The sequence below is a fragment of the Arvicola amphibius genome, chromosome 3, assembly GCF_903992535.2.
Source record: "Arvicola amphibius chromosome 3, mArvAmp1.2, whole genome shotgun sequence".
Classification (NCBI taxonomy): domain Eukaryota; kingdom Metazoa; phylum Chordata; class Mammalia; order Rodentia; family Cricetidae; genus Arvicola; species Arvicola amphibius.
The window spans coordinates 55877496-55896707 of NC_052049.1; the positions used below are offsets into that span (position 1 = coordinate 55877496).

Sequence of the window (19212 nt, forward strand, 5' to 3'; positions counted from 1 at the left end):
ATGATGCGTGAGCCATGGTGTCAAAGCGATGACTGAAGAGGGAAAAGCAAATTCTTGCAAGGTCTGGAGTAAATGCGCACAGACATCAAGCTTCCCTTCTGAAATTACCAAAGAACCTTGTGCACACTCCCTTTAGAAACCCAGGTGATGGAACTGCAGTAAGGACAGAGGCCTTTTTCGAAGGATTATGTGGATAGGAAGGCCATTGAAGGCAGGGGGACTGCACAGACTCATTAAGAGCCATATTAACCACTGGCATTTCCCTGAGTTAAGACTGAAGTGGATGTGAGGGTCTTTGTCATCTCACATCCTTCCTGGAGTTTTGGTGGCAAGAAGACAAGGCGGACTTGGGTTGATTGCCTGTTTCCTTTTGTTTTTAGTAATGGTTTTTCTAATGTGCCCTAAGAATATTCTCAGGGTTCAACTACTTCAGTCCTTAGGAAAAAAAAATGCATCTTGGAACCAAGACCATCTTTTCAAAGAAGGAGATTCTTCTAAGCCTGGTAAATTTAAAGATGAAGTTTCTGCTTCCAGAAGTGATATTATTGCCCTACCGACATTCAGGAACTGGAAAGTGCAACATCAGCATGCATGCCCTTTCTTCTTAAAGCCGACTACTACTTCAATAATGTCCACATCAACCATCCCAATCAGCCTTGAATCATGACCAAGTTTTTCTCTCCTGGAAAACAATGCCACTGACCTTGAGGTCCCTGAAGACTGAACTAGAACCTTGAACTTCTTCTCAAGGCGGAAGTCTTGGAAAATCTCTCCTACCCAGTGGGCTTCTGTAGGGTTGTCCTGCAACCCTAATGATGCACCCCTGTTCAGCATGAGGCTTCCATGCGTCTGACACTCTACCTCCTCTTCTCAACTCTGGCCTTTGCCTGCCCTCCTTGTTCTGGTCCGTCTCATCCTCTTCTCAACTATTCCTGTCCTCCTCTTCTGCCCTTTCTCCTTTTCCTCTCCCTCCTTTCAGGTCAGGGAGCTGGAACTTCTGTCAGCTTTTCCAGCCCCCCGGGCTGGCTCGCTTCATCTCCTCTTCCACACTATGTTCTCTCTTGGGAATTCGGAGATGGAGTCAAATAAAGAGAAAGACCGAAGAGTTGGGAGGGAACTACGACAGCAAAGAGCTCAGGGAAACTGCTGCGGTCAAATGGCATCAGAGTGGAGATCACTAGGGAATATAATAATTAACTCTTTCCCTTCTGTTCTCATCACAGGAGTTCTCGGGCAGGCATCTTCCTGCTTGGAGTTTCCTTCTGTGTTGAGAAGATACATGGTTCACATGAAGCCCTGGATGAGAAAGAGCTTAGTGACCCGTGAAGTTTCCTATCAATGCTCCCTGGCTGCCACCCCTACTTCACCCATGCTACTAAGGGCTTGCTCGCTAACAATCACCAAGACTTCATCTCCTGTCTCCCACTTCCTCCTCCAGAGGAATTCCAGCCCAGAGGCCTAGATCCCCACGCGTAGTCTGAATGCCCAGTCCTTTTCCTCTACTGCCTAGGTCTGTCAGAAAACGGATGTCGCATCATCCAAGCTGCACTGTGCATCATGGCCATAGAAAGTTCCTGCTTGGGCTGACTCACCATCCAACCAGCTGCTCTCCTTCATGATGCTGTTGAAGGTGCTCTCGTGCTGCAGTCGGACTTTCCTTCTCTCCGAAGCCAGAGTGTATTCTACTTGCTCTTGCTCCGTTTGAAGCGGGACAGGTTTTAAATGGACCTGGAGGAAGAAAGTTTATCTTTGGAGCTATCATTCGCTGCCTCCTTAAAGTGCAGGTACCCAGTGCGAGTTTTGCAACAGCGGAAGACAAACCGTATGCTTTTAACTCAAGTAAGGAGAGCATTTACGGCTGTTTCTGTGAAACATTCTGATGAGAAGTCTTTCTCAAATTTCTTCAATTAAAAGATCAAACCAGGCTTTGTTAGTTTCTCATTGGAAAGACACCTTTGTTTACTTTCCTCATTTTATAAGTTTTCCATGGAATGATAGAATCCAGGAGAGCTTTAACCTTGTTGTATTTACCGTGTTTTGTCCTGTTTGGCTGTTGTCTCTTGGAGGCCTGCTGTTTTCTGAGGAGGAAATGAAGGGGAAGTGGATAGGGAGTATACAGCAGGTGTGGGGAGCTCAGAGGAGTGGAGGGAAGGCAAACCATGGTCAGAATGGATTGTATGAGAGACGAATCTATTTTCAATAAAAATACATTCTATAAATATGAAATCAACAAGTTAAGTTGTGGTACTATAATTCCCCTGGATTTTTATTGATATTTTTTCCTATCTTTTTACAAAATTGAGACATTAAGGGGAGGTAATAAAGGCATTCTAGATAGAACTATCTTGTACCAAGAGATATTCTTAATTTGGAAATTTCATCACATGGTCAAAACAGTGCCTAGTAGAACAGAAAGGATCAGTATGTCAGTGTAATCTTCAGCTGCACTCCAGAAACCTGGGATGCAGCGGCCAGGCTTCAGCTCCCCCACAAATGCCCGTGTGCTGGTTCTGTGTGTGAAATGTCTTGGCAGCTCCAGGATCCCTTCAGTCTGAACCTGACCCTTTACCCAGATAAGGGTGAAAAAAATCTAGTGACTCGTCATTTGCTGTTTAAAGTCCAAGATGCCCAGAGTTGCCTGTCTCATTTAACAGGAATGTGTAGATTGACAGCGACTCTTTGCAATGTCACGTTTTGGTTGCATGATCAGCAGAATCTAACCTTAGGTAACCTAAGGACATTTGTACCTCGGCTCCTCTGAAAAGAAGACCCTTGAATCCATCACGATGATTCCTGTTTCACAAAGTACATTTGTGTGTTTGAAAATAAACTTGAGAGCAAGTGCTGCCTGGAAGATGAAGCTCTCTGAAGGTCCCTGCTCCATCCTTCCTATGCTTCCTTCCTTCCACACAGTCTAGTCTTGCGGGTCTTTCTAATACTTGGCCTGTGCAACGGTTGAACCAAACCTTGTTAATCATTGATAGTTTTATCCTGGGATGAACTCACTTTGGACAGAGATCCTGGTATTTTTTGTGGTTCAAACCAAGCCATAGCCTTTCATGCCTCTCCACATGAGGGGGTACCAAATAAGAAGGTACCAACTGGAAGGTACCAGCTGATCATGGAAAGGTGCTTTACAGTTTGTGTTGACTGAAGAAGCTGGTTGTTGGAGCACCATAAGGTAGCTGGCTTCTCAGAATGGCTCTTGGAAGCCAGTTCTCATCTCAGTAGAGATGAGACTGAGGTATGCAAACATGTGCCTACTCCACTTGTTCCTGAACCCAGAATGAGAAGTATGAGGCCAGAGGGGGAAAAGATGGCTTCTGTGTATGGATGCTTCCACATGAAGCAAAGGATGCTGATATATCCTCTGGTCATTTGCTGTCAAGCATGGGAACTCTGTACCCACCCCCATAACATTCTCATTGGGAAAAGTCTAAATCTTTCGAGAGAATCGAGAAGAAACCAAAGGTTGGCAGGATCTCTTGCTGCTTAGATTTTCATGAATGCAAGGATTCTCTAATGCTTTGTCAATGACTTGCTAGGTCAAACATACCCAAGGAAGCTACGTCTTTATTTTCTAGATAATATAATTAGCAGCTGTGCACTTCCGATGAGAAAGCAGCACCCTTCGGCAATGGTAATTTGTCTGCTGCACATTTAATATGAGGTCTGTGTTACAGAAAGTACTCCAGGTGCCAAAAGTCTGTGGGATTACCTGCCAGCCAAGCATGGTGATGATCTAGCCCAGCTGTGCTACTGGGCTAGGTTTGGAGCAGCTACAAAGTATGGTTCAGTGGCCACCTTTGCCGGCTGCCTGGGAAGCATGGCTTTGTCCAAGCTATGTTGGCACTGGAGGCATGTGGGGAAAATCTCAGGCAAGGAGGAGGAATGAGCAGTAGACCTTGTCATTGGCAAGTGATTAGGAGAAGCCATTTTTGCCTATCCTTTGACCATTTTGCAACAAAATACTTAGATTCTAATTTGAATTATTGCATTTTCACATGCGTTGATTTCCCCTCGGTATCCTAGCTCTAAACAGAAGCAACAAGGAGGAAATTTTGGCATCTCACGTCGAGGTAGATCTGGGCTCTGGTTGGGTGGGAGCTGAGCGACGTACAAAGACACAGTACTTCTTTCAAAGATGTTTTTGGCCCAGATGTCCTGAAGTTTATTTTTAAACTCTACTAATTCAGCAGGTTTGATGCTTTCCTGAAGGTCTGAAAAATGATTGGACCATGACTTTCAACTACTTGCCAAATTTTTCCTGGTTAAAAAAAAATGTTTAACTTAATTTTGAACTCCATAACCAAAAAACAAAAAACTAACCCAATAAACAATATTTTTAAGAAGTAGATATGACTTCCAGATAATTTAAAAAACCGTTTTCCTCTTTCATAAATTTGGTGCATTTTCTTTCAGGCATTCCTCTCAAAAGATCTTCCTATTCCATTCTATGATGTCACCATTATATCCCCCCTCTCTCTGGTTTATTGAGACAGGGTTCTCTGTATAGCTTTGGTTGGAGCCTGGAACTAGTTCATGTAGACGAGGCTGGCCTCGAACTCACAGAGATCTGCCTGCCCCTGCCTCCCGAGTGCTGGGATTATTGGCATGCACCACCACTGCCTGGCAGAAGAAGTGAGTCTTATAGTAAGAAGAAACCAATTCTGGCACAGTTATTCCTGTGTGCTGGCTTACAAGAAGGACATCTGTTCACAGGGAAAGTTTACCTTTTCTTTTCCAACTGGTTTAACAACAAATGTAGAGAAAGCCACACAGAGGAGCTTCTCGGCACCAATGAACTTGTCCTGTACTATGACCTTGATACTGATCTGAAGGACAGAAAAAACAAAGCATCAGTCATCCAGATAACTGATTCAGCTGCAGCATGCAAGATACAGCTACACACTTCTCCAAACCTGCCTTCCGGTTTTCAAATGACATCAGCATTTTAATTTATCCTTAAGTGACACTATCATTTCAATGATGATCTCTAAACTATGACAAATGGAACTCTTCTGTATGTGGGGACACACACAATTGCCATGAAGAATATGTGGGCTCTAGCTATCTAGGGTAAGTTATAACAGACTCATCACCCAGGGGAAATCCTTATTAACTTTTAGATTAATTTTCTTCTAGTTACACATGCTATATACAATATAATATTACATAATACGTACACCCTTTTATGTAATATTGCACGTATGTTTTATAAATGTATATATGAGGTACACATTAATGTTTATATACATTATAAATTTATCATGTTGCATTTGAAGTTCTATATTCTAATTCTAGTTTGTCTTGCTATAATAAGCATTTTAAAATTATATTATAAGTGAATACTCTCTCAAGAACAAGACAGCCTGCCAGAGAGAGGAACTGTAACTATTTTTAACCATTAGTCATTACATTTTATACCCCATGATAATGGGGGCAGAACCGCTATGTTAGCTGAGGCTTGGTTTCCTTGGTTTGGTTTTTCTGGGGCAGTCAGCGAGTGACTGAGGTATTCTGTAAGGAGTCTGCAGTGGGTGGCTCTCCCTCCGCGTGAAGTGCCTGAAGCTGGCTTTGCAGTCTTGCACTCCACAGAAAAAAGTCTTTAGATTTGGACTAAAAACACTCTCCTCATATTTTGCCCAGGTAAGTAACACTGTCTTCTGAAGATAATGGGCAACCTGGGGCATCTCAGTTCAGCATGGAGTAATAAATGATAAAGTGCATGTACTTCTTCATCCTCACCAGGAACACCAAGTACAAAAATAATCAATAAATCCATGACTCACTTTCAGTCTCTTAATTTGAAACAGAAATTTGTATTTGCATGGTAAATCTCAAGTTGACTGTTTGGTAATGAATCAAACATGAACCAATTATTTTTCACCTCTATAAAAAGCCCATGTGGATGTTCACATTAGAGAAATACACAAGGAAGAAGAAAAATAAAACATCAAATAAAAAAAGTCTAGCTATAATTCTGGAGTGTTAAAGTTCAGACACTATCAGCTACCAGGACAGTTGATTGAGGTGTGTAATGGGCCAGTGTCTCAGGGCCATGGCATGGGGAGTTCATTAGGTTAGGGAAGAGTAGGTAAGACTGGAATTACACTCTATGTAATGAAAAATAAAACTAGATAAGGTATAGGAAGCAACTATTTCTACATAATGGGAAACAGGTGACAAGGGGCGATGATGCCCCAGTACAGGAAAGCAAATGAAAGGAACATAACATTTCCTCTCATCCTGAAGGTGACAGTAGGGAAGGGAAACCCACCTCATCTGAGCTGAAGAAGCAGAAATCAAACAGATCAAGGATCTGGGATTTGTTGGGCAGGGTACCAAAAAAGAGATACATACATAAAGAGAGAATTCTGGGAATGTGCATGTGGTCTCCATAGGTCTAGGCGTAGGGTTGATACCAAACTGTGCATACATGCCATGGATCTCACGGAACCAGACCAGAATAACTTCGGAGGAAACCGCCTCACACTAGGGAGCTGTCAAGTGAACACCTCCGGACCTCCCGCACTGCTAGGAATCTTCTGAGTTCTCTCTAGGTAGACCTCCCCAAGCCTGAGTCATCCACAGAGTCCACAGAAGACTTCTCCCTTCAAGAGCAATTGCCTCTGGTAGCTTTATTGACTAGCTGGCATTACAGGAGACATGCATGTAAGGAGATGTAGACACACAGTTTGGGTAACAGTATTGTAAGAAGTAAGAACTAGAATCCATATTTTGCAAAACTTACACACAAAGATACCCTTCCCTCTTGCATGTTCACTTTGTGTGTATCCTTCTGTGGCATCTTGTGTCACAGTGAATGTGAGTGGCAGTACCGAGTGGGGAATATCAGCTACTTAGCATTTACCTACTGTGTGTCTGACACAGATTTAAGGCTTTCTGAAATTCAGGATCCTTTCTAGGCATCCCCCTTTGTGTTCTGAAAGCAGTGAAGACATGCCCTCTAGCAGGTGTCCCCAAGGAAAGGGTGCCGCTCACCTCCATGCTTGTGTTGAATGCTCTGGTCACTTTTGCTCGGATGGTAATAATTTGTCCAATTCTGTTGTTGTAAAAGAAAGAAAGGTCTCAGCAATCCTAGTACAGTTCATTTTAGACTTAGAGATTTTAGTAGACGCATGCGGCATAAAGCAATTCCACCTTTACCTGCTGATAATACTCATTCACGGAAAACTTGGGTTAAAGCTAATAACAAAGACAGGCTTTCAGGGTAGATGTTAACCATTTAAATCATGCTTATAATGCTGAGACTTCTCTCTACTCAATCAGAAAAGAGCTTTGGCAAGGACAGTGTACAAGGTGACCCTATTTGCAATAGACACTTTTTTGTGTATAGCCACTATTCCTTATATAAATTCAGATAAGCACACAGGTAGAACTGATGCTTACTTTACAACATTAACTAATAAACAAACAGACCAGCAAACATAAAGGAAAAAGTCAGCTTGCCAGGTAGACATGAGCCCTCAGAGCCGTTCCTCATTCCATCTACCCACCCCTGCTATTGGAACTCTGAAAACTTTAAGGTCAAGTCTTTGGGTCACTGATCCCTTCATCTTAGGGGAAATTAAGAGCTGCCCAACGTAGGCTCCTTTGATTCCTCATCCCACCTGACTCCATTTGAACCACTTTGTCACGGCTCACTCTAAGTTGTATTTGTGTGCTCTACCCCACCCCACGACCTTGTCTCCTTCCAGGCTGTGTTGTTAGGCCTTTCCCCTCTCAACCTTCCACCTCTCTGTTCTGCCTGACTTTCTTGGGCAATGAAAATATTTAAGGTTTCTCCTTCTAAAATCTTTCTTTCAATTCTAGTTTATTTACTTATTCAACTTGTTTTGGAAGAATCACTGGTCTTTCTAATTCATACTTCTCACTGGTGACATTGAACTAAGGTATAGTCGATGAACCAGGGCTGTTGAGCTCAATAAAGCAAGATTTTCTTGGGGACACAGGTCTAACAGCATAGAAAGGGATGACTGAAAATTCACCAACAACAGAAACCTTTGTTATGAAATGAAATACTGTTCCTCAACGTGGCCACAGCAGTGACAAAATGAATTCCTTATGAGTGCTGTGCACAAACCAAGGCAGCACGCCAAATGCTCTGAGTCAGAGGAAACAGCATGCCACTCACCAAGCAATCACCCTGTGAGATCAACATGGTGATTCCAATTTCACTCTCAACAGGAATTGGGCTTAAACAGTGATGTAGTTAGCAACTAGCTGGGCCAGAGTTCAGACCCTGGTCTTATCTGAGTTCAAAGCCATGGAAACATGGTTGTCTTGGGCTCCTCAGAAGGGTAGCAATCAGTTCTACTTTAATCACAGTGCAGAGGCTCATTCAGTCCATGAGGTAAGTCAGCTGCTTTTCCTGGAAGAGTGGCCGTATCTACACAATGCCTTTGTGTACTTACTGAGGCCCTGTACACTGTGTCTCTTGTAATCTGTAGCAAACCAGGCAGGAAAAGTAGTAGTAGAGGAAGGAATTCACATTCTGAACAAATCAGTATTTTAGTATCCTTTTAAAATTAAATTAGATTAATCTAACCGATTTAGAAAGTGATGAAAGTCATACAAGAATCTTCAGAGAGAGGACTTAGGTAATATTGGATAAAATGGCCTATGCATTTGCCTTTGGATGAAGCTGTTATGTTTTTAGGGATCTTATCCCAAAATACACTAGCAAAAAATATAAATCCACGCCATGTAAATCCATATATTTAGGTATTACCTATAATAGCAAAAACAATTCAGTGTTTACTGCTGAGTACCCATTGAGTTAGGGATCCAGACGTGAGCATAAGAGTTTCTACTAACGCAGTGAACAGCCGTGTGTGTTGCACTAGAACGGTTTCCTGGGTGGACTCACAAGGGAAAGGTGGAGAAAGTGACATACTGGAATTCATTTTTAAGGAATGTGAATAATTTCTCATTTATATTTAATGTAAAGGGGTAATTATCGGATAAAAGGGTAGACACTTAAGAGACTAGAGGAAGTCTGGGGAGCAGCAAGAGAGAAACAAGAGTTTCTCAGAGTGAAATGTTTCTTTCCACATTTGAGCCTTCTGATTGTGTTTTAAATGACAAATCAGATACCTACAAAAAAATGCAGTCTTAGAACACATAACGCAGTTGGCCTGGACCCTGTTCACATGGTAGGTTAGCCCATCTGGAGGAGAGTTCTCTGAGTAACTTCAGATGCGGGGGTTGTGGCTACGTGATGAGCATCTGCCGAATTACTTACAAACTATGACTGGAATTTGCTTCAGAATAATTCACATATGGGAAAGACCATCAAGGGATATGAATATATGAGGGCTGATCATTCACACAGGCTAGTGGTGAGTTCTTGGGATACCACACCATTCTTGCTAATTTTATTGTCTAGTTTGATGTTCTCTCCCATAAAGGCTGCTAGAACATACAAGCACTCTCACATATGAAATGCTCCTTAAAATGTACTGTATTTACACACGAGTTAGTGTTAGCACCACACCAACACAGATACTTCTTATCATGTGTCACGTAGGAAAAGGAGCCATTAAAGACAGAGTGATAGAAAGCTTGAACGTGTGACATTACACAGCCTCTAATGCTAAGAGTAACAACACAGCTAATACCGAATGTGCGCTGAGGACAAGGATGACCAGGGACACCAGGATAGAGCCAAGTGCTTCTGGTTTTCTAAGGAACAAGATCATTGACTCCAGATAACTAAGGTGCAATAAACAGGTACTGCAAATGAGCCAGAAACCTGCAGGGAGTGATGAGAGCAGTGCCCTTACCTGGCCGTGTCCTCAAACAGAATGTCATCCATTGAGGCCGTGACGCAGGACATCCCGGCATGTTTTTCAGCTTCAAAAAACAGGTAAAGGTATGCCATGTTAGTAGCCATGACTGAATGCTTTAGCAAAGGGAAGAAGGAAGAAATTGAAGTTGATCTGCTTTAGTAACACATCCCCTCACTCATTACAGCACCACAGTGCCCGACTTCCCCAGATGCACAGTATGGCCTGTACTTACAAGAAGGCATTTGCTCTGTGCATTGTTTACACTGGGTGATGGAACTGTTCTCCCTCCTGAATTTTAACTTAGGAATTTCCAGCTTGAACTTTAAAACCAATACTCAGAAAACTGGAAACTGTAAGTAACAATTTTAGCAAGTTTTTGATGACTCTAAATGTTGTTAGATTACTATCAAACTATTGTCCTTCTTTTGTTTTATAAATGAACATCGGAGCTACATCCACTGTCTCGCCTAGCTTGTAGCTGCATATACTTAAATCACTAATGACTGAGAGCAGGGAGCAGTCTGGGAGCCCTTGAGATCAGCTCCCACACCAGAGGGGGCTGTCTCTGGGAATTAGGGACACACAGGGGGCAGGCGGGCTGTGCTCATCATTAATTACCAAACTGACTCGTCATCATAACAGTGTTGTAGAAGGAGAGAGTTGGTGAGGAGGCGCTAGATTTTTCCATGGTCTGTATCTGCCCACAATTGCTTTGACTATTGGTCTTGCTTGACATAAAAACACCAGAATTCATGCTATTTGGAAAAGACTTTATTCTTTTTTTTTTTTTTTGGTTCTTGTTTTGTTTTTTGTTTGTTTGTTTTGGTTTTTTGAGATGGGGTTTCTCTGTGTAACAGTCCAGTTCTAGCTTTCCTGGAACTAGCTCTTATAGGCCAGGCTGGCCCTGGACTCACAGTGATCCACTTGCCTCTGCCTTCCAAGTGCTGGGACTAAAGGCGTGCTCCACCACCGCCCGGATGCTATCTGGAAAAGATTTTGAGGTGTGTTTCTGCCAGTAGAGGAAGTCAGTCAAAATCCAAACAGATTTTCATTGACCTTTTTTTGTTTTTCTTTTGAGAGAAAGTCTTTCTATACAGGCTAGGATGGCCAGGAACTCACTTTGCAGCCCAAACTGACCTCCGACACACACACACACACACACACACACACACACACACACACACACACACTCACATGCACACCATGCATGGGGCAGCTCCGAGTGCTATGTTTTCTGGTGAGCATCACCTTGCTTGGCTCACTGGTTTTGATTAAAGAACTTTTAGCTTCATCCTTAAACTCAAAGGCATCACACCTGATACACATTATAGACGTGACCATGGAAAAAATTTTAAAAAAAGTGAAAAAAAGAAAAAAAGAAGAAAGAAAAAGAAAAAAAAAAGAAGTGACCGTGAATTAAACCAAATTCTTGTACATTGATGTAATGGATTACAATATAAGTACCAATTGATCATCTCAGGTAAAAAGAGGTGAGAAATTAACTAGAACTCTGTGTGAGAGCAACTGGCAGAGAAGAGGCTTTGTTAGTTACAAAACAAGCCAGCAATAAATAAGACAGGATATGAAGTGTCAAACTCTCGGCCTCTTCAGGATGGGCTCCCCTTAAGCCAGTAGAGCAAACAGGAGGCTGATTTCCAGGTGTGGAGCCAGGTCAGTGTCATCTTTTTCCCAGTCTGGCTAGGGGTCATTATAGATCATTTCTGAGTCAAATCCTTAGAGCTACTATTTTTCCAGAGAAGTACTGAATGTTCTTAAAAACAAACAATAAAACATTGGCAAAAGAGTACCTAGTAAACACCCAGTCCACTGAGGGACAGGTTGTTAACTTAAAGTGTTCTTATTAACAGAGTATGATTGTGTACGCCAATGCAGCTTGCCAGATTTAAGTGATTGAATAATAATGTTAATGAGGTCACCAATAGGAACATAGGGCTGCATTACATTTTCCAAGGGGCTACTATGCTTACAGAGCTGAGGGCTAGACCGTAGGAGGGACCAGGGAGAGTCAGCAGCGGGTACCAGCACTTACTAAGCATTTCTCATTGGCCATGCACCAAGCCATGCATGTCAGTCACAGAAGGCTAGTACAATTATTGGTTCCACCTTAAACGAGGACATTCAACCCTAGAAAGATTCAAATGATTGTTCTAGTGGTTTTTGACTACATAAAATAGGAAGTCTAGAAGAGAGTTGGGTAGATGAAGCCAAGAAAGCTATCAGAGAGTGCCTCACTGCGTGTGGACCCCAGTAGCCACACTTTCTACTATAAACCTGAAGGAACCGATGAAAAAGAAGATAAAGATATGAGTAGTCAGCATAAGGTCCCTTGCTTTTGGACATGACTATTTGTTGTCTTTCCTTCATTTTTTCAAGTGTGCCAATAAGATGGCGTGAATTCAAAAGGACCGATTGTCCTTGTCCGTACATTTTGATTGCCCTGCCTACTTTCACACAGTAGAAAAAACTCAGCGATATTACTGATTACCTAGGGAAAGTTGGAAACAGATTAGCAGAGCGATGATGGAATAAGTGAAGATGTCCACATCGAGGGCTCTTGAGCCCAGATCTGCAGGATGAGCTGCAGTGGGGCAGATGGGAGAGGAGAGCAGAAAGGAAGACCGCTGAGCAGACAGACAGACAGAACAGTGATCCCAGTGAGCCTGTGGCTAGAACGGAGACACGAGGAGAGCTGAGGCGGAGCTAGAGGGAAAGCCGAGAGCAGATCCTGAATAGGCCTGGAGGCTCTTGCTTGTCGTCGTCTTAGAGCTGTTATTATTAGATATTGTCCATTGTCTTCTGATCTCTGCTGTGACCATTTGGCTGCAAACTCTAATGCACTTGGGCCAGTGAGGTCTCTGCTGTTGCTAATGAGGTCGGTCATAATTTTAGTCATTGCTCTCCTATACTGAGTACAACCTTTCTGGTTGCTTTTAAGCATATCTGATTATAATACGCTTATGTATTATAATTTTTAGATTAATCTTGATTGGTGTTCTGTGGATTTTAGAATCTGTATACTTTTCAGCATGTTTGGGGGAAATTAAAGCCATTCTTCTCTGATTAGGGGCGAGTTTGTCTTACTTTCTTCTTTGGGGGCTTTATACAGACCTAAAAGCTTTGTTTTCTTTTTTCATGACTGTATGAGACTTTGTATATGTGTGTGTGGTGCTGGGGATTTAATTCTGACCTCATGCACGCTAGGCAAGTGTGCTACACCACTGGTCCATAACCCCATTTTTTGGGGGTTGTTTGCAAGATCAGATAATTTATATTGATAAATTTTCACATTTGCTAACTTTTTCCCCAACCATCTTCATTCTGTAGTGAAGGTTAACTAGTATATTTTAAATTTTATGTTAGTTTTCAGCTACTGAGTTTCCACGTTGTCCCCATAAAACACTTTCTATTTCTCTTTTTGAGGTTTATTGCCTTTTTTGTTCTTTACAATAATATTATCAATTTCCTTGATATGATTATGGTAGCTACATTCAAGTCCCTGAATTTTAATTCCAGCATCAGTGTCATGTGTAGATTGGTCTCTATTGAGCTTTGAAGGATGAATTGTGTTTGCCTGCTTATTTGTGTGTCAGTGTTCTCTATTATCTCCAAGCCCTCGCTGGTTTGTTGTTGAAATAGCGGGTTCTGATGAGCTCTTTGAAAAGGATTAGTGTTTTTCTTTTGTTTTTTTTTTTTTTTGTTTTTTTTGTTTTTTTTTTTTTGAAAAAGCAAGTCGTTACAGTTACTAAGTCCAAACTATAAACCCGTCATTTTAGAGACGGCCACGGTACCTTCACTTTCTTTGGTCCTTACTAGGAGGTTGGGAGTCTGTCCTATATACAAAGTGCACCAGATACCGGCCAAGGATTACAAGCAGGGTGCTTTGCCCCCCTGGCTTTCGTTTTTTCTGAAAACATCTCTCTTCATATTCCAGTGAATGCATTTCCCTTAACTACTGTCTTTGGTTGTTCAAACTGACAAACGTGTAGATTTCTAACGAAACATTTAACTGGCAGAATGCTCTGTAATATCATCAAACACCCCCCCCCATGCCTCATAAAAGCAAATAAAAAGAATTAAGGAAAAAGGAAAAGTTAGGCTACGGCCGTTCTCTCCCAGAGTAACTTCCATGTGTCCCAAACACTTTCGTTCACTTCTTGGTCACTTAATTTACCTTTATTTGCTGTTTTGTTTAGCGTTAATAGTTGTTACCTATGGGGGAAGGTTTTCTCTTTCTTTCTTTTTTTTTTTTTTAGAATGGGTAGAAACTTCTGAGACTTCCCCCAGATCTCCAGATCTAAGAAGAGTCTTCTGTTTATTTCCAAAGAATAAGGTTGGACAGAAGTGTGTAAGCCAGTTCACATTCGACAGAAAGTTCTTTACCAGACTAGAGGATAAACTAGTTTAGCCTTTTAGTAAAGAAACAAATGGTAAAGATGAAAAAAATATATCTGACATGATGAGATAAGCAAATTCCAAATGTACTTTAGAAGGATTATGAAGATGAGACCAGAATAAAGGGAGAAGAGTTTGAGAACCTCTCTGAAGCCCACGGGGCTGGGGCTGGGGCTGGGGCTGGGGTGGGGCAACAGTATAAAGGCTCAGCACAGGGGCTGGGCTTAAAAGATTCCTCCAGAAGGAAGCGTTAGCAAATCCAGAAAGAAAGGGTTTTATACTGAATGTGTGGAGAAGGAACCAATGTGGATAGCATTTCAAGGCTGAGGCCTAGATTTAATGACACAGTGAGGTGATGCTCCTTAAAAGTGAACATTCGGAAGGATTCACTGTTGGCATGAAGGAGAGGAATTGTGCTCTTGACAGAGTTCAAAACAAGGAACAGACATGAGAGTGGAGGATGACTCAGTGATGGCTTCAAGCTTCTGGGTTAAAGGAGTGAAAGAGTTGGGGCCACTGACAGCTACGGGGCCTAATGCTGATACAATTGGAGTTGTGTGATTTTTTTATTTAAATATTGAGAAGCTGTTTGGGGATCTAAATTCGAGGGTTACAGCAGTGTCTTGGGGACATGACTATGGCCATTATTTTTCTTAGGAAATATTAACTGTACAGAGCACTGGTCAACAGAACTCTGGTTAAAACAATGCCAGGAAAAATGGCTCTTGCATTGCTCTTCAGATTCACCCACATATTACCTGAATAATGTCCCTCACTTATGTAGTATCTTTTATTTCCAGAGAGTGCTCAACATGGCCATCATCTGTATTTCTCAAGCCAACTTTATCATAACAATGCTTTAGCATTTGCAATATTAACATTTATTAACATTATGATGTTACCAACAGCAATATAATTACTAAAGCATAGTGTGATTGGTTGTCTACAGTCTTCCTAGGATCCATGTTTCCAAAAAGGTCAAACTAGAAACTTGTATGTCATTTTCATTCAGTTGCCTTAGAAATAGGATCTCTGTGAGTTCGAGACCAGCCTGGTCTACAAGAGCTAGTTCCAGGACAGGCTCCAAAGCTACAGAGAAACCCTGTCTCGAAAAAAAAAAAGAAAAGAAATAGGTATCCTTATATAGGTATCCTTATTACCAGCAATGCCAGTCATTTCAATATTTGTTTCTTTTATTTACATGTGAGTAAACTTCGTATTTCTGATTCCTTGCTACATTGCTGTGATCCAATCAAATCTTGTTAGAAACTGTTAAGACAGAAACCAAACACATCAGCATATTGAAAGCAGAGTGTCATGGCAAATGTAGCTGAATTTTACAGGTGGCTAACATGCAGGGGTTAATCTACCTAGCTCTGGATTAATCTATCAAGAAAAGTGGGTCCGTAATATTCTGAGCTTTACTTCCGTGCAGTCTAAGGGATCCAGCTAGAACACAAGTCTCACAAAGCTCCCTCCAGGTCTACTTTGTCTTCTGAACACATATTTCCTCAGAGCTGGGACTAGGCGGTGGTAATCGAGGTTCAGCATAGCGGCTGGACTTAAGAGACTAGGGATTGTGAGGAAATGGGGAAAGATGCTGAAGCCGAGGAACAAGGCATGGAAATGGCCAAGAAAAGACGAACAGGTGTGAAGTTCCTCGGGGAGAAAAGCTTTGACGGTGCCCATGGTACATTGTATGAAAAACACAATGTCACACTGTTCTTAATGGGGAACGTCCTATGAACGATCAGTCTGGAGTTCTGAGCTAGGCTCAGAATCAACTCATGTCTGTCTATCTGGCCCCTCCGAGAGTTTTCAGCTACAAAAAAAGCATCTGTAAAGAATGAGGGAAGTTTAGGTTTTACTTCAAGGATGATGGGAAAATACTGAGCGGCCCTAAGCTGGGGGAGGTGAGTTGGGAGTCACTGATATGATTCATGTACTCAAAGTTCACTGTGTATAGATAACATCCCAAGGAAGCAAGATTGTACTAGGACACCAAAGGAATGTCTCCAGAAGGGAGGCATGGTAAAGTTTATTTGTATCCAAGACTATACCCCTCACTGGTCAAAGACAAAAGAAGTCAGCATGGGTTTAGGAGACCCACATTTCAAAAGTACTGCTCAACCCAGGCTCTCAGTGAGAAAACTATTTCTACTGTAGCCCACTGTTACATCCCTCGGTGTAAGCCAGTCAGTGTCAGAGCCTGAGTCTAGCGATGCTGAGAGGCTGCCTTTCGTGGTGAGACCATCACACAACACTATGGACTGGGTGGACTGGACAATAGATATTTAGCTCCTTTGGACTGGCCAGAGCCTTCTTTTTGATTTGCAGATGGCTCTTGCAGTGGCCTGACATGCTTCTGTGCTCCAAGACACAGTCCTTTGGGAACAAGTGCCCAAATGTGCCCTTTCCTTCTTGTTAACCTTACTCAATGACTTGCTTAATCAATTATCACTCCCGATATGCAAATTTGGGGGATGGCATGAAGACATCATCAGGTCCGTATTAGATGTTTTTGTTACCACCCTCACCCCTAGTGATTGGGGGAGGGGCTGGAACGCAAGGGCTTCACAACTGGACTACACCCCCAGGCTTTCTCCTTGATCTTTTCACACTCAGCCTCTTGCAAACATATCCTCCAGTCTGCCCTGACTGCCTAACAGCTGATGGCAGGAAACCAAACAGAGAAGGGAATCTGGCAAAGGAGCTATCTTTCCCCAAGGAAACATTTAGATCACTTGAGAAAGCAGGAACTGTGAGCAGTCCTCTAAGAACGCTTTTTGCTGTTGCAGTAAATAATCTCGTTGTTTGTAAAGAAAATATGTTAACGTGCGCATGTGTGCATGCGTGTGCATGCACGTGCAAAACCAGGGCTTCATGCTTGAGTGTGAACCCTTTTTTTCTAGCCTCCGTTCTACTTAGTCCGTGAACTCAGTCTTTAGAATTTTAAATATGGTTAAGTATAGATACAAGCAATCTATATAACAAAGTCTTGTAGAGGGTTTTGTGGGTTGAAGGGAGTCCTGTGACCAGTCAAGGACCACAGGTCTAGGGCGCTGTCAGTAGCTGTCTCGGTCATCACTTCTGTCTTCACAGCTCTCCTGCCCTTCCCGTTGGCTTCCTTCTCCCAAGCTATCTCAGGCTTCCACGCCACCCTAGTGCATCCCCAGCTGCCACCTTTCAGGATCCCCAGACGCCCTGGCCACCAGCAGCAGCCCGCCCCGCCCGACGGTGCCCTCGCGTGGGCCCCGCGCTTACCTGCCAGGCAGGCGGTGGTGTCCATCCACTTGAGTAGCTGTCCTGCGCTCAGCTCGCCGCGGGAGTCCGCGTGTGCCGGCTGGATGGCCTGGCTCATGAGCACCTCGCCCCGAGCCACCGTCGCTTCCATGGTCCCGGCTGAGAGAGCCGAGCGCCAGTCGCCAGCGCCTGGACATCCAGCTCTCCCGGGGCCCGCCCCCGCTCCAAAGGGCGCCGCCTGCTCCTGCCGCCAGGTGCTTAGGAGGTGAGAGGTCAGGGTCCCACAAATCACCCCTGTACTGCAGCACTGCAGCGAGGAGGGCAAGAGAGGACTCCGGCCTCTTCCCGGGTCAGAACCCGAGCGCTGCCCCAGCTCTAAAACTGGGGCGATTCTAGATTGCAGGACAGCGGTCATCTGCTGAAGACCTAAGCAGAGGAGGGCATGTGAGAAGGGATTGCATGCTCTTGGCTTTGCTAGGCTTTGAGGCTTTGCTGCTTGGTCGGTTTAGTTTTTTTTTTTTTTCCTGCTAGACATTGCAACACTCCAGGCCTTTGTTCAAACTCTACCTTCTAATTCTTAGGACACTGTAATGGCTCCAAAAATCATTTTGTTAGGAAATCGATTCCGCTGATAAACAAAAGACAAAAGGTCATGGGAAGCTGGTGTGTGTAGGGACATCAGAGCCACCCAACTAGAGAAGGCAGTATTCTTTAGATTTATCTAGAAAACACAAGATCGGAAACCGTCACATTGTTACCAATAATCCCCACAAGTCCCCAAAGATGCCTTCTTCAGCCCTCTTCATGGGAGACAATTCTAGGACACTGAATTCTAGGACTCAAGGGCCACACTCAGAGGCCACAGCCACTACACTTTCTTTGCAGAGCTTCGGCACCGGCTTTACAAAGCAGTTTTTGTCAGGGAAACAGGGGCATCAAAAGCCTTCAGGGGCTCCTAGATGCATGGATGGCTGCCTTGCAAGTGTGGTCGGTGAACACTTGTGGGTAAAGTCATAGAGACCTGGAGAGGTGAGCTAAGACATGGAGACCAGCTCTTTGAAAGTCAGGACCTCCTATCTTTCTTGGGACCTCACTGACTTCAGGGAATGACATTGGCCTCTGGCCACCAAGTGCAGCCTCCGAGCATCAAGAAGGAGAGCCTGGTTTTTATTATTATTACTAATATTATCATTATAATAACAATAATTGTTGTTACTATTGATATTTCAAGACAGGGTTTCTCTGAAGCTATGGAGCTATGGAGCCTGTCCTGGATAGTTTTTTATTATTTTAAGTGCCTGGGTGTGGGCTTGTGCACCTGAGTGCTGGTCCTCAGAACCCCTAGACTAGAGAACCCGGATCTTCTTGGAACTGGAATCACAGGCAGTTGTGAGCCTCCTGATGTTACAGGTGAGAGCCCAATCTCTGGAGAGTGATACTAGCTGCTAACCAGTGACCCATCTTTCCAACCCTGAGCCTGGGCCCTTTGCCTCCCCTCTAAACACACACATACTTAGCAAGCAAGGCAGGAAGGAGTACTGACTTGACGGACTTCAGGAGCCTTCGTATCTGGCCATTTGCAGACTACATGAGCACAAATAAAAGTGGAATGCCTTCAGTTAGGCAAGGAGGAGGTTTGATTTTGTAAGAGGCATGAGGCAATTCAACAGGACGTTTCAAAGGGGGGATCTTGTGTAGTGCAGGCTGGATTTGAACTTTCCTGCTTCACCGCTGCATATGA

The 19212-nt window shown here is 43.3% G+C and overlaps 1 protein-coding gene across 1 annotated transcript in view; it reads right to left on the reverse strand.

Annotated features, from left to right (window-relative positions):
• The window catches only part of Acot12 (acyl-CoA thioesterase 12), a 36726-nt gene extending 18805 nt beyond the window's left edge, over positions 1–17921 (reverse strand). The window contains 5 exon segments of the mRNA XM_038321592.2: positions 1593–1728; positions 4734–4835; positions 7006–7066; positions 9810–9879; positions 17493–17921. Of these exon segments, the coding sequence (XP_038177520.1) occupies positions 1593–1728; positions 4734–4835; positions 7006–7066; positions 9810–9879; positions 17493–17886 (763 nt within the window). The 5' untranslated portion in view covers positions 17887–17921.
• Between the last annotated feature and the right edge of the window lie 1291 nt (positions 17922–19212).